Here is a 15,051-nt window from a genome sequence, read left to right as displayed (position 1 = left end):
ATACCACAAATTTCCGGATCAATGATCAAGCGCACGAGCACGAGGAAGAAGCTTGTGCCAGCAGCTAAGAAGATTTCAGCGGCTGCTAGCACTACACCTTCATCATCCACATCTTGTTGTGGTGCTGTCTCTGTATCTATAGAAAAGGTATTAATGTATGATAAATTTCAATATTTCATACATGAATAGCTTTGATTTATGGAGATGTAGATACATAAACAACTTTGATTGTTCTTATGCGGAAACATGAATGGTTTGTACTGTTTTTTCCGCAACAACTTGATGTTGTGATGGAGGAGGGGCAAGGGGAGAATTGGAGGTTATGTTGTCGGAATCAGATGACAGTGAATTTGATCTTGATGATGAGTTTCCACCTTCCATTGATGGAGATGAGTTGTCAAAAACTGAAAAGACAAAGAGAGGAGGAAAGAGGTCAAGAGCTGGTATTCAGTTGTCCCCATCCAAGTGCAAGGCGAATAGAGTAAAGAGGGTTGGTTGCTGGAAGTATTTTAAGGTGGTCACTGTTGCTTCTAGAAAGGAACTTGGGGTTATGGAGACAAAAGCCAAGTGCAAGTTCTGTCATAGATCTTATTTGTACCATCAAGGGGGCAGCACTACAACACTAAACCGACACCTAGACAAGTGCACACAGTATTTGAACAAGCTGGCACAAGCTAAGAAAAATCTTGCTCAAGGTAATCTCTCCTTTACTTCAGATGGTGGACCTGTTGTTGTTAATCCCACTGAATATGATCATGAGCACACCAGAGTGTTAATTGCCAAGATGATAATTGTCCATGAATATGCATTTAGAATGGTAGAGCATAAATGGTTCAATATCTTGATGAAATGGATGAATAACAATTATGAATCTATTGGTAGGAAGACTATTAAAAATGAATGCATGAAGATCTATGAATCTGAGAAAGAACTAATCAAGAAGAGTCTTAGAGAGGCTGAATCAATAAGTTTAACCACTGATTTATGGATATCAAATCAAAACATTCAGTATATGTGTTTAGTGGCACATTATGTTGATGTTGATTGGATCTTGCAATGCCGTGTTCTGAACTTTATTGAATTGGATCCTCCACACACTGGTATTGTCATAGCTCAGGCTGTTTTTGAATGTTTGGTTGAATGGAAAATTGAGGATAAGATCTTGATAATGCTTCTAGTAATGATTCTGCTATTACAAATCTGAAGTCCAAGTTTCTTGCTAGAAAGAACTCGAGCTTTGACCCTATGTACTTTCATGTTCGTTGTGCTGCCCACATAGTCAATTTGGTTGTGAATGATGGGTTGCAACCAATTGATTCAATTATAAGTGACCTTAGAAACACAGTGAAGCACTTTAAGAGGTCTCCAACCCGTATGTACAAGTTTGTAGAAGTTTGCAACCAATATTCTGTTAAAGTAGGACAAGGGTTGTGCCTTGATGTTAAAACAAGGTGGGGTTCAACATACAAAATGCTAGATTCTTGCCTTGACAATAAGGAGGCCTTTGGTTACTATTCTGAAATAGACAACAACTATGAATGGAAACCTTCAGACTCCCAATGGCTTTTGTATGACAAAGTCAAACCAATATTGGGAACAATGACAGAAGCAACTACTGCCTTTTCAGCATCAACCTATCCCACTGCCAATGTATTTTACCCCTATATAATTAAAGTCAAGATTGCATTGAAACTAGCACAACAGTCAGGTGATGCATATATGATGAGTATGGCTGATGCAATGTTGAACAAGTTTGATAAATATTGGGAAGTGAGAAACAATGTCATGGTTATTGCTACAATCCTTGACCCTAGGTTCAAAATGAGATACATTAGATGGTGTTTTGGTCAGATTTATGACTCCTTAAGATCTCAAACAGAAATAGATGACATTGATAAAGAATTAGAAAGGTTGTACAAGAAGTATGAGGTCATATACAGACGCAAGATTAGTGAACATAGCCCAAGTAATGCCCAATCAGCCTCTTCCTCAAAGGATACAAGCAACTCCTTAACTTCTGTTGTTCCTAGTGGATTCCAAACTTTCTTAGAGTCAAGTGCTACAAAAAGCTCCAAATCTGAGTTGCTCATTTATCTAGATGAATCAAATGTGTCCATAGATGAGAAACACTTTGATCTGCTTAACTATTGGAAGGTGAATAGTCATAGATTTCCTGTGGTATCTTCTATGGCAAAGAGGTTCTTGGTTGTTCCAGCTAGCAGTGTGTCATCAGAATCCACTTTTAGCACTGGGGGTAGGATCCTTGATGATTACAGGAGTTCATTGAAGCCAGCAACAGTTCAGGCTTTGGTGTGTGCTTCTAGTTGGATACGCGGGTCTCGAAGTTCACCTATTCTTTTAACTGTAAGTGTATGGTGGCAATACTTGTAACTTCTAAGTGTTTACTTGACATTTCACTATCTGAATATGTGACACTCACTTTGTACATATTTTGTAGGGAGAAGGTGATGATGGTGACATCGAGTCCGTGGAATTTCCAAAGTGTGTGGTGGCAAGTAATTGTAAGTGTTGCTGACTTGTATTGTATGAGTTATATACTTATATGAATGTGTTGCTGATTTATATGTTGTCCCTGATTTATATGAGTTATATGTTGTCCCTGATTTATAAGTGTTGGAACCTGCTCTCCTGGGCAAGTTGATCCAACGGGGGAGTGAAACAACGTAAACAAGGTTTTTGCTCGAGACGGCAATAGCTCTGTTTATCCAGCCTCTCAAGGGCACTGTGTGGGGGTATTTATAGGTATCTGAGTGCCCAGCGCCCAGTGTTAAGGACGCATGTGCCCTCAGGCACCTAGGTTATCCCCGGAATATTCCCATAAAGCAGGGTTACAGACTGTAATTACAGGGAGACCTTTACAAATTAGACCCGTAATGCGCAGCGGCCACGCAGGGCCAGTTATAATGGGCCGGATCACACGTGGGCCTCCATGTTGGACAAGGCCGCAGGATGCGACGACCTCGTCACAGGTCTTCGTCCGGCGACGCGTGGGACGAAGGGTAAATCTGCCAGTCGTCTTGCCTCCGTTGGTGCAGCGAGGTTGGCGAAGGCATCGAGCGAAGGGTGACGTCTTCGCCTTCGCCCCAACAATAAGTGGTTCTGAATTATGTGTTGCTGATTTTCTAATGACTTGTAGAGGCACATGGTCACATACTCACATGGAGGAGATGGAGGAGAGGGAGAGATAGGACCCGAGAGAGGAGACATGAGAGGCACATGGTCATTATATTTTGTTGGCTGTAACTGTAAGCCTGTAATTGTTGGTTGCAACTGTTGCTAACCTGGCATATTTTGTTGGCTCCCTACAACTTTGTCCTGAACTCCTAAACCTGAAGTCCTGATCTATAATTGTTGGCTACATCACTGCGTGTAATTTGGTTCTAGAACTGAAACTCTGAAAGTATGGAATTATGGATTATGGAATGGAACTATTATGAACTATAAGTCTATAATTGGTGGTTGCATGTATTTCAATATACAATTATTTTTGTTTGTTTAAGTGAATGAGATGGCTGCTATTTTGTAAATAGTTATATCTGATATTATATATGATTGTATGTATGGTTGTTGGCTTTATGGCTTATGGCAACTTTGATAACGAGCTGGCTCACGAGTTAATCGAGTCAGACCGAGTTACCAAACGAGCTGAGCCGAGCAGCTTCTCCAGCTCGTTATCATAACGAGTCGAGTCGAGCTAACTCGTTATCATAACGAGCCAACTCGAGTCGAACCGAGCCGAGTCGAGCCAGCTCGATATCCAGCCCTAGTTACATGTGAAATCAGTGTAAGTATCCAAGTTTCAACATAATCAGTACTTCATTTTATCATTTTCATACGAGGACTTGAGTTATATTCATATAAAATGTTTATTAGTTTTTGTAACTTATTTGCAATTTTTGAGTGAAACTAGAATATTTTATGAATTTTAAATATTGCGGTGTTGGTTCTACAATGTCCTTGTGATAAGCAACTTTGAACTGCATGATGTCAATTTTACCGGTTTCCTTTCTTACATCTGATCTATCATATACATGATTATGTATTGCTTAACTTATGGATGGTTGGACAATTAATATCATCGGATGAACTACCCGACAATTATCCAATACCTACCCGAGTAGTATCCGTTATCCGTTTCTTACCCATTCGGATTAGTATTCGGTCCCGTCCTGTATCCATCCTGAATCTTAACTACCCATATCCGGTCCCGTATCCGAGATAAATACATTAGGGTAGGATACAGGATGGCCATGTATCCGGTTGTATCCGTCCCGTTTTCATCCCTACTTGCAGCTACCTTCTTACAAGATTTCGTCCCTCTGTACCTAAAAGAGACGTCTGGTGTAGATATTTTGCTCTTCTCTTTGCACAACTTTCTACTGGACTCAGACACCAGATGTTTCTTGTTTTTTTTCTTTGTTACCAGAATGGATGAAGCTAGACAGCCATTGTCCAGAAAGATCCCGCTTCCTTCAAGCCAAATCAACCCCAGAAAGATCTCGCTTCCTTCCGTTCATCCCGTTTGGCAGGAACAGGATTCCCAAATCCGGTCGACTGCGGCCTCCTCCGCTTGGCTTTGGCTCTTCCAGGGGCGGCGACGACGGCACCATCGATGTCGTGGACGACCGTGTACTCGGGAAGGCCCCTCGCCGAGCCCTTCCACCGGCCAAGTGCCCCAAGCTGCGCCGCGACGACGGTGGGGTCCACCCTGTCGCCCCCGGCACGCGGGCTGGTGGCCAGCGTGGAGAGGTACCCGAGGAGGGCCTCGTCCTAGAGCGCACGCTTGGCAAAGGCCGCGTCCACCGCCGCCCCGAGCGCGCCGTCACGGACGCCAGCGTTGGTGGACATGGGGAGAGATCCGGCGCGGAGGGAGAGGATGGGAAGAACACGACGCTGAGGGAGAGGATTGGCAGCCGCAAACAGCGCGGAGGGAGATGATGGGAAGAATCACGGCGTGGAGGGAGCCGCGGCCATGGATGGAAGGACGCAGAGGGAGCGTGACTGCCATGGATGGAAGGGGTGACGCCATGGAAGGGGGAGTCGTGAGGGAGGCACGGTTTACGGGTGCGGCTGCCATGGATGCGTGATTTGCGGGTGCGGCTACCATGGATGGGAAGAATCACGAGATTAAATCTTGTCTGCGGGATTTGGGAAGCAACTTCACTTGCACGGGCGCAGCGGCTGCCATCGGCGGTGGGGGCTACGGGCGCGGGGAGGAGGAAGCGGGTAGATCGGTGATGGCAGAACCGTGCGCCAAAATTGTGGACGCCTACACTGTTGGCTTAAGGAGTAGTAGATATTAATCACTAAAACCAACTAGTGGCCTAGATGCTTTCAGGGAGCAACAACCACCAACAAAGGAGTGTAGGGGTATAAATAGGCCCTAATCAAATAAGTTATTTAGGGCTAAGATAGTGAACCTGGCCTAGCTGAGATTTAAAAAACTAGTCGTCGATACCCCATAATTGGGATACCTTCTCCTACTATGTCAAGGCAGAAACTCGTGTGATTACCTCTAACCGCGTACTAAGGAACTTAGGAGCCGGGCCCATGGGTCCAGACCCGTCTTACAGGACTGCTGGCCTTAGGACCCGCTCCCTGCTCGGGGACAAGTCTAGTGCTACCACATTTCCTAGGGATGAAGATGCTTAGGGATTACTACCATGAGTCTGGACCCCCGCAGGTGGGACCAGACCCCCCATGGACGGGTCTCGGACCTGCGCCTGTACCGTCTAGACCGCCACACGAGGGTCTTAAACCTCCTTGTCTGACATTTGGACCCCATTCCAGGGGAGCCTAAGACTTCAAGACGCCATGCGCTCTTGGTCTTTGCACTCCGCTCAATAAGGGGTTCAGTACTGCCACATGGCCCGTGGGCACGTGGCACAAGCCTTCGGCTGGAAGCAAGCTCGCTGTAGGAAACGGGTGATGCCTAAGAGGGGGGGTGAATTAGGACTTCTAAAAACTTTTACTAAACTAGGCCACAATTAAATCCCTAGAGCAAAACCTATGCAAATAATCAAACTAGAATGTGCAAACTAGGTTTTGTCTAAGTGTTGCTATCTCTACCGCAAAGGCTAAGTTTCAATCTACACTAAATAAGTATGACTACAAGATTGAAACTTAAATGCTTAATATAAATGCGGAATGTAAAGAGCTAAGTAGAGAAGCAAACTCTCGTGGATGACGCCGGTATTTTTACCGAGGTATCCGGAACCACGCAAGGTCCCGACTAATCCTCGTTGGTGCCCCTACGCAAAGGGAAGCCCACGCGAGGGCCAAGCACCACGGTCGAGTAACTCCGTAGAGAGCCGCGGGCCTTCTCCACGCGCAAGTGGTGCTCCGCTTCCGGCTCCTCTCGGACGCTCCCCGCCATCTCCACTATCGAGCTTCCGGCCGAAACGCCGCGGGCCTCGTTCCCTCCGGTACACGGTGGCGGCCGTGACACAAACGTGGTTGTCACGGTCTCGCAAGACTCTCGCCCCACTCGGTACAATTACAACGACTCACGCAAGAGCCGAGGGGTTGTGAGGTTTATCTAAACTCACTCAACAATCTAGGATTCACCTAGAGCAAGCGCTAAAGCGGTCTAACTAACCTAAGCACTTCGCAAAGCACCTACGCTAATCACCGAGTGATTCTATTAAGCACTTGGGTGTTTGAGCTCTTGGAAATGTGCACTATATGCCTTGGTATGTTGCTTGGGCTCTCACACTTGAGAATGGCCGGTTGGGGTGGTATTTATAGCCTCCACACCCCCAACTAGCCGTTGGACAGAAAGCAGTCGGGTGCACCGGACAGTCCGGTGCACCACCGGACACTGCACAGTAGATGTCCGGTGCACGCCACGTCAGCCGACCGTTGGCGCCTATAGCAGTCGACCGTTGGATCCGACCGTTGCCGTCTGCCCGTTGGCACACCGGACAGTCCGGTGCACACCGGACAGTCCGGTGCTACAGCCAGAGAGCGCCTGTCTGCGGCCTCTCTGCGCAGACTGTCCGGTGCCTCACCGGACAGTCCGGTGCACACCGGACACCAATGTCCGGTGCGCCACAGGGCGCTGGCTGACAGCCCTTATCTTGGATTTCTTTGCTGATTTCTTCGGGCTTCTTTGTTCTTGAGTATTGGACTCCTATGCATCTTTTTATGTCTTCTTTTGAGGTGTTGCATCCTCATTGCCTTGGTCCAATTCTCTTCGCATCCTGTGAACTACAAACACAAACACTAGAAAACTTATTAGTTCACGGATTGTGTTGTTCATCAAACACCAAAACTCAATTAGCCAAATGGCACGGGGTCCATTTTCCTTACACTCGCCACTCGCATCAATGTGAGTGGTTGAAGTGTGCTCTGTTGTGCATAGGGCATGGATAGGCTTTTCGCTTCGCACTTACCGAGGCTAGCGGTTGTGTTGCAGTGCCACACACATGGTCTGCACGGTGCGTTGTGTGATACTAATGTAGGCAGTTGTGCCTCAGCGCCGCGCGCGTGGGAGACGCCATCATGAGCAGTTGTTGGCACAGATAGGGCGTCCTCTATAGCACCGACCGGAGGGAGACAACATGGGTTATTTACATTAACTCATGTGCACGTCAGCAAGGCTGGCCGCTACATACGTCAGCGTATCAGACTCCACTCTACGGCCGACCCGAGCCGATAAATGGGGTGGAGGCACGCTTGGTCAGAAGATCCGCACGACGACCGAGGGAGAAGATCTCTGTCCGTCGCATAATTTACTACTCAATGTTGTATATAATTAATAATAGATCGCTGGGGCCCATCTATCGGGGCTCATAACCCTTGTACGTGCCTCCCTTGGACTATAAAAGGGAGGGCACATGCGATACAAGGGAAAAAGCTCATTCTCACTCACTCACACTCAAGCTATCAACAATACAACTCGCAAGTGGACATAGTGTATTACGCTCCGGTGGTCCGAACCACTCTAAATCCTTGTGTGTTTTTGTGTTCTCACATCTCCTCGGGCTAACCCTAGACAACCCCCTTGTTCTTAGGATTAGGTGGGTGCATTCCGCCACCCGGCTGGAGTTTACCTCCAACAATAGCCATTAGGCTAGCAAACCTAGCCTAGTCGGCTTACGAACCCAACATGGCTAGATCTGTCTAAGGTTGGCCTATTTAGGGTTTTATCTTTCACTCTTATCTCTCACTCAAGGTTTCGCTCATAGATTATATTTAGCATCATTTGCGTGTCTCAAAATTAGTAATGCATCCCTCTTGATAGTGTGCCAACCTATAGTTAAAAATTAAATATAAAAGGTTAAACCTCCTCTTGAGCTTTTCTTTAATTCAAATGATTGCCACTTTGACCAAACATAATTTAGGGTCTTCATCACTTCATATGTTTGAGTGTGTGACTTGTGGCAAAGGTTTCAAGTCACTTTTACCTTTTGATTTGATATTTCACATTGACTTAACTTTCCATATTTTGATTAATGCCTCAAATAACATCAAGTAAATTTCTTCTTCACCTTAGCTAGGTTCGTTGACCGCCGAGATGTTGTTTGCTCTTCACCTTTCATCAGTACCTTGAATACATTTTCTTGTATCCAACATCTTAAGTCATCAAGTCTTTATCAATGTTTTATCATAATTGAATACCATTTTATTTGCATTGATGTTTTCTGCTTGAACTAGATTGTCTCCAATAACAAACCTCTTAAGCTTTGACAACTATATTTTGTGATTATTCTTGCAAGTTTTGAAGTTGAGACCAAACCATATGCAAACCTTTATGTTTCATTTATTTGATAACACAATGCAAACCTTTATTTGAAATTGAGACCAAACCATATGCAAAAGGATTTGAGTTTTCGAATTAAGTATGTGTTTGAGATGGCTCCTTAGTTTCTCTAACTAAATCATTTGGTAGAGATCCTTCAGAAGAGCTAGAACAAGAGAGAAACCCTAGTACCCTACCAAACAAAACTAAGAGAGAAGCAGAAGTTTCCAGTCTCTCTTGTGGCTACTAGAAATAATGATTAACATATGAAAGATAATTTTTATTACATTATTATGGGGACCAAGAATATTAGATCCACTAGCTAAATTGACTAAAGGCATGTTTGTATGCGCTAGTGCTAGTTACTAGTTAGGTTTAAAATTAGCGGTTACCGCTTAGCTAGTCAGCTAACAACTAGTTGATGACTTAACTAAAAGAATAAGCTATTAAGATCATGTTTATTGTAACGCCCTGAATTTGGGGGTAGAATTTTTTTCTTCTTTTCTCTCACCAAATTCAGGCGTTACCCTTTCATTTTCCCTTTTCCCCTCGCTAAACCTTGATCTTTCCAAAGTTATAGCGGGTTTTGGCTTTAGACCTCGTGTAAAGCAAAACCTTAAAATACTTTATTTTGAGTGATGCACCATGTCGAACCATGCATACTTTTTTGATTGTTTAAAAAATGTGAAAGCATTCATCTAGAGGAAAATAGATTTTAAAAAAAGAAAACCTTTTTCCTTCTCCTTCCCCCCCCCCCTCCTTCCCCATTTTCGACCCAGCCCCCCCCTTCCCTCCCCGCCGTGGGCCGCCTGGCGGCCCAGCCACGCGCCCCCCTCCCCCTTTGGGCCCAGCCGGCCCAACCGCCCCCCTCCCTTTTCTTTTTCCAAAAATCCCCTCCCCACGGGCCCCGCTCGTCATCCCCTCTCTCTCTCCCTCACCCTAACCCCAGCCGCGCCCCCCTCCCCCTTTGGGCCCAGCCGGCCCAACCGCCCCCCTCCCTTTTCTTTTTCCAAAAATCCCCTCCCTGCGGGCCCCGCTCGTCATCCCCTCTCTCTCTCCCTCACCCTAACCCTAGCCGCCGTCGCCCCCGTCCCGCCCCCGCGCCGCCGCCGCCCCTCCCCGGCGTCGCCGCCGCGCCGGCCTCCCTCTCCAGTGAGGTTTCTCCCTCCCCCCTCCCTTCTCTCCTCCCCTCCCTCCTCCTTCCCTCCCGCCGGCGTCCCCCGCCCCCGCGCCATGGGCGCGCCCGCCTCGGCCGCCCGGCCTCAGCCCCGGTCCGGCCGCCCCGGCCTCGCCCGCGCCCGGCCGGCCCCACGCCCGGTCGCCCCCGGCCGCCCCGCGCTCGGCCGCCCGCTCGGCCGCCCTCCCCGCGCCGCCCTCGGCCGTCCCCAGCCCGGTCGCCCCCGGCTCGGCGAGCTCGGCCGCCTCCGGCGAGCTCGGCCCCGGCCGCCCTCGCCCGCCCTCCTCGCGCTGCTCTCCGGCGAGCTCGGCTCGGCCGCCCGGCCCCGCCCGGCCCTCCGGCGAGCTCGCGCCGACCCCGCCCCGACCTCGGCCTCGGCCGCCCCGCCCCCGTCGCGACCGGCCCCGGCGCGTCTCGCTCCGGCGAGCCCGCCCCTCGCCGCGCCCCGGCTGCCCCGGCTCGGCCGCCCCCGCGTGAGCCCCGCTCGGTCGCCCCATGCCCCGGCTCGGCCGTCCCCGCCGCGCCCGCGCCCGCCTCGGCCCCGTGCCGTCCCGGCCCCGGCCGTGCCCCCCGCCCCGCCCGTGCACCGTGCTCGCCCGCTCGCCCCGCCGTGCCTTGCTCGCGTCGTGACGACCCCGGCGTGGCCTCGAGCTCGGCCTAGCGTGCCTTTAGCGCGCGGCTTTGAGCTCGGCTAGCGCTCGGCCCTGACGTGCGCACGGCTAGTTCGTGGCGTGTGCGTGCGGTCTCGCGCGCGTGCTCGCGTAGTGCGCGTGCCTTGGCACGACCCGTCGTGCCCCGTCTACCCCCCCCCCCCCCCCCCCCGTGTCCTATGCGCGCTAATCACATGTTTATATTAATAAGATAGGAGTCTCAACTTGGAAATTGGTTACGTCAGTTAATTTGTATAGCTAATCATCTATCTCATTCAATGATAATCTGCTAAAAGTGGTCACGTTTACATTAGTGCATGTAACTAATCCTTTTGTTAGAACCAATTGGAACTAGAGCACGTAATGTTTAGTTATTCGTTTACCCGTAGTGCGCCTCGAGCATAAGCTTTAACTCTCGCGAGACCTTTCCCCATTTCTTTCTAACCAAGGTAAATTCATTATCGTATGTGATATTCTATGCATATTTACTTTATTTGTTCTCTTGTATCGTATACTGTTTGTTTCCTAATTTGAATGGATGGATGTATGTGTGCTTGCAATCGCATAGAGAACGATCCGGTCGAAGAACCCGAGGAACTCACAGGAGAAGCCCCTGAGCAGCAGTCGGTTGGTGGAGGCAAGTGTCCCTTGACCTATCTCTGTCCTATTCACTCTTTAATTCACCTCCCGCATTACACATTTATACCTAAGGATTGACTAGCTTTTGTTATCCATATCCTTGTTTACCTATTTGGGTTGGATTATTATTGTTTAGCTTTATGCTATTGCTTAACTCTAATCAATGAACATGATGAGATTATCTACGATACGCTGTTTTCCCTTCTCTTATTATGATGTCGTACTTGTGGTCTTCAAGGGGGCTCGAGCGGTTTCTCGAGTGCCTCTCCGTAAGGACCTGTTCTATGGATGACCGCCCGGGAAAATAGTGCAACCATGAGGGTGGAATGGGATGCCCTTAGCTGAATAATTAGAGGATCCGGGGTGTAGTTCACTTAGCCGTCGTGCCGTCAATGGGGCTCGGTGTATGCGGCTCGCTCTGCCAAGTTTGGGTTCGCCCCTTGGGGAGGAGTGCGGTGCATTTAGGAAACCTAACGGGTGGCTACAGCCCTGGGGAATCTTTGTAAAGGCTACGTAGTGATGCCCTGCTAGGCCACCTAGGTAGTGGTCAATGGGGAGTAGCTCTCTCCGGGCAGAAAGGGAATCACGGCTTGTGGGTAAAGTGCACAACCTCTGCAGAGTGTTTGAAAACTGATATATCAGCCGTGCTCGCGGTTATGAGCGGCCAAGAAAGCTCCAGTGATTAGTGGTACTTGATCAGAGACATTATGGTACATGTGGCTATGAGATCGATGGTTCTGGTTATGACTATGGTGCTGGTAAGTGGTATTCTTTCCGTTTGGAAAGGGTACATCGGGCTAATAACTTGGGTTAATGCTAAAACCTGGCTTTCTATTAGTAAATAATAATCTGACCAACTAAAAGCAACTGCTTGACTTATCCCCACATAAAGCTAGTCCACTACAGCCAAACAGGATACTTGCTGAGTATGTTGATGTGTACTCACCCTTGCTCTACACACCAAACCCCCCCATCCCCAGGTTGTCAGCATTGCAATCACTGCTCAGGAGAAGATGAAGCTGTGGAAGGAGACCTTCAGGAGTTCCAAGACTACGACGAGTTCTAGGCGTGGGTTAGCGGCAACCCCCAGTCGGCTGCCTGTGAAGGCCGCGTTTATCTACGTTTCTTTTCCGCACTTTGATTTATTGTAAGGACTATATGGACGTCTCGGACGTATGATGTAATCGACTATTATTTCCCTTTTAATACTATTTGAGCACTGTGTGATGATGTCCATGTTATGTAACTGATGTGTACGTGAATAACTGATCCTGGCACGTACATGGTTCGCATTCGGTTTGCCTTCTAAAAACCGGGTGTGACATAAGTGGTATCAAAGCCGTGCTGACTGTAGGACCGCTAACCTAGAATAGAATGGTCGTTCTAAGGACTATAGACCTCTGTCCCTGCCTTGACTTTGATATCCCTTCAAAAGTTGGTCATACCGACCAAACCTATGTTCTACTATACATTATACCTTGCTGAAAATTGTGTTTTATTCTAATCCTTCATTTATTTATGATTCATTATTTACTGGTCATATTAATTCTGTCCTCACCCTTTTGCTTGCGATGTCTTTTGTAGATGGCTCGACTTAGACACACTGCACGAAAGTCCGTCATCCCCTTCTTACCCTCCCGCCTTGCTGAGCGTCCGCTTCGCCGTCCCGTGGCCGGACAGTCCAGCCACTTGGAGAGACTGCACCACCGCCTGCATGAGGAGCAGGAACATCGATGACAGGAGCAGCAGGGCTCTTCCTTCTCGCTCCAGCAGGAGATAGAGTCTGTGATGAGTTGCTCCCCTGTGCTTCCTCTGGAGGCGCCCCCTGCACCACCACTGGGCGCCCCAGCTTCTGGAGTAGCTGCTGGAGGAGACCCAGACGACGGAGGTGGCGACGACAGCTCGAGCCACGACACCGACTTCTCTGCTGACCAGGAGTTGGAAGGATGGGTTGCTCAACCCACCACTCGCGACGCTGCTCGCGGGTGTCACTTCCACGATGCGCTCGACACCCTGCTACGTCGGGCACTTAACCGGCGTACTTGGTCCATCGAGTATCGCTGTGTGGTCTACCAGCATAGTCGCGGGGCCTACCCGGACCGCTGGGAGGCAACCTGCTTGGTGCGCCGTCCAGAGAACAGTCTCCAGGGTGCGGAGGCCTGCTCAGAGCACTATTCTATTTCTGAGCGGGACTCGGCTGAGGCGGCCATGCAAGATGCTGCACGGCGTGCGCTTTCGCACTACTGCTCGGTTCTCGGTGGGGTAGCTGACGGTCTTGACTTGAAGTATTACCCCTGCCGTCCATCTGGCAGCACAGGAGGCGTGATTGTCTCACCTGTCGGTGAGGACAATCCTAGGTTGAGCAGCACAGTCAACCTAGCCGCCGTGCTAAACACGGAGCTGGACCTTGCACTAGACGAGCTGAGTAGGGCTCGTGCTGAGATCGCCCTGCTGCGGGCTGAGCGCGCGGAACGTCGTCACCTGGATGATGGTTCCCCCGCTCCCGTTGGGACTCAGCACCCGTACCGCTCACCTCGGCGTGGACGCCAGTCTTATGGTAATCCCGACTGCAAGACCAAGATAAATCTAGAACCATAGATCGTTAGAGTTGGATCTTGTAATTAATACAAATATATACGTAGAAGCTACAGTCTTAGCGTTAGTCTCGCTCTTAGTTAGTCTTAGTTAGACAGGGTAGTTTGCTATATCCTGTGCATTTATGTTTGTCATGATGAACTATGTTTGATTTGGATCTTTGTAATGACTGTCACCAGAGTGTGGGTATCCCCTGCATTTTGGTTTACCTATTATGTTAATGGAGTTAGTTATATAGTTGGGAAACCTTTTATTCCACTTTCCTCTTTATCTGAGAAGCTGTGTGGTCTGTGTTGGAGATCAGTGAAGATGCTCATCTGTTTAGTGCTGTTGAAGAATTCTATACTCTTTTCTTATGCTGCAAGATTTGCCAGATCAGTTCTGATGTGTGGTTGCATTCTGCAGATGTCAGAGAACAGGCGCAGAGGAGGAAGGCGTGCTCAGCAGGAGCGAGCCGCTCAACAGGAAGAGGTACCCCAGCAACAGCACCTGCCGCCCCCGCCTCCGATGTCGATCGAGCAGATGTTTTTGATGCAGACTCAGGCAGTTCAAGCCATCGGTCAGACTTTGGCCGCCATTCAGCAGCAGCAGCAACAGCAGCAGGCCCCACCTCAGCCTCAGATGCCTCAGATGCCTAGAGACAAGCGTGCTGAATTCATGAGATGTCATCCACCAACGTTCGCTCACTCTTCTGACCCCATGGATGCTGAAGACTGGCTGCGCACTGTGGAGCGGGAGTTGCACACCGCTCAGTGTGATGACAGGGAGAAAGTCATGTATGGTCCCCGTCTGTTGAGAGGAGCAGCTCAGTCATGGTGGGAGTCTTACCTCGCCACCCATGCCCACTCTGACGCCATCACCTGGGAAGAGTTCAGAGGTAGCTTTCGTCAGTACCATGTTCCTGCAGGTCTGATGACAGTGAAGAAGGAGGAATTCCTGGCCCTTAAGCAAGGGTCGATGTCAGTCAGTGATTATCGAGATAGGTTTCTGCAGTTGTCTCGCTATGCTCCTGAAGATGTCAACACCGACGCCAAGTGGCAGTACCGTTTCCTGAGAGGCCTGGTCGACCCTCTGCAGTACCAACTGATGAATCACACCTTCCCGACATTCCAGCACCTGATTGACAGAGCAATCATGACAGAGAGGAAGCGTAAGGAGATGGAGGATCATAAGCGCAAGATCAGTGGACCCCAGCCTGGAAGCAGCAATCGTCCTCGTTTCTCAGG

At 49.1% G+C, this 15,051-nt stretch overlaps 1 protein-coding gene and 1 pseudogene across 1 annotated transcript; both read left to right on the top strand.

Annotated features, from left to right (window-relative positions):
* Positions 1-307: 307 nt before the first annotated feature.
* On the top strand, positions 308-3,326 carry LOC103634726 (uncharacterized). Its single transcript, XM_020542495.1, has 4 exons — positions 308-695; positions 2,216-2,364; positions 2,459-2,522; positions 3,158-3,326. Coding segments are annotated over exons 1-4 (588 nt in total). The 5' UTR covers positions 308-322; the 3' UTR covers positions 3,160-3,326.
* A 939-nt stretch (positions 3,327-4,265) lies between these two features.
* Positions 4,266-5,022, top strand: LOC103636722 (uncharacterized; annotated as a pseudogene).
* The last annotated feature ends 10,029 nt before the right edge of the window (positions 5,023-15,051 follow it).

The sequence above is a fragment of the Zea mays genome, chromosome 8 (assembly GCF_902167145.1).
Source record: "Zea mays cultivar B73 chromosome 8, Zm-B73-REFERENCE-NAM-5.0, whole genome shotgun sequence".
Lineage (NCBI taxonomy): Eukaryota > Viridiplantae > Streptophyta > Magnoliopsida > Poales > Poaceae > Zea > Zea mays.
This window is presented reverse-complemented; position numbering and strand designations above follow the sequence as displayed.

What these genes read in the sequence shown, in the direction of transcription:
- LOC103634726 (XM_020542495.1), top strand. Translation starts at nt 323, where the DNA reads ATGTTGTCGGAATCAGATGACAGTGAATTTGATCTTGATGATGAGTTT. An exon ending in TAAGAAAAATCTTGCTCAAG is followed by an intron (nt 696 to 2,215) that starts GTAATCTCTCCT and finishes TGGTTGTTCCAG; the next exon opens with CTAGCAGTGTGTCATCAGAA. An exon ending in GTTCACCTATTCTTTTAACT is followed by an intron (nt 2,365 to 2,458) that starts GTAAGTGTATGG and finishes CATATTTTGTAG; the next exon opens with GGAGAAGGTGATGATGGTGA.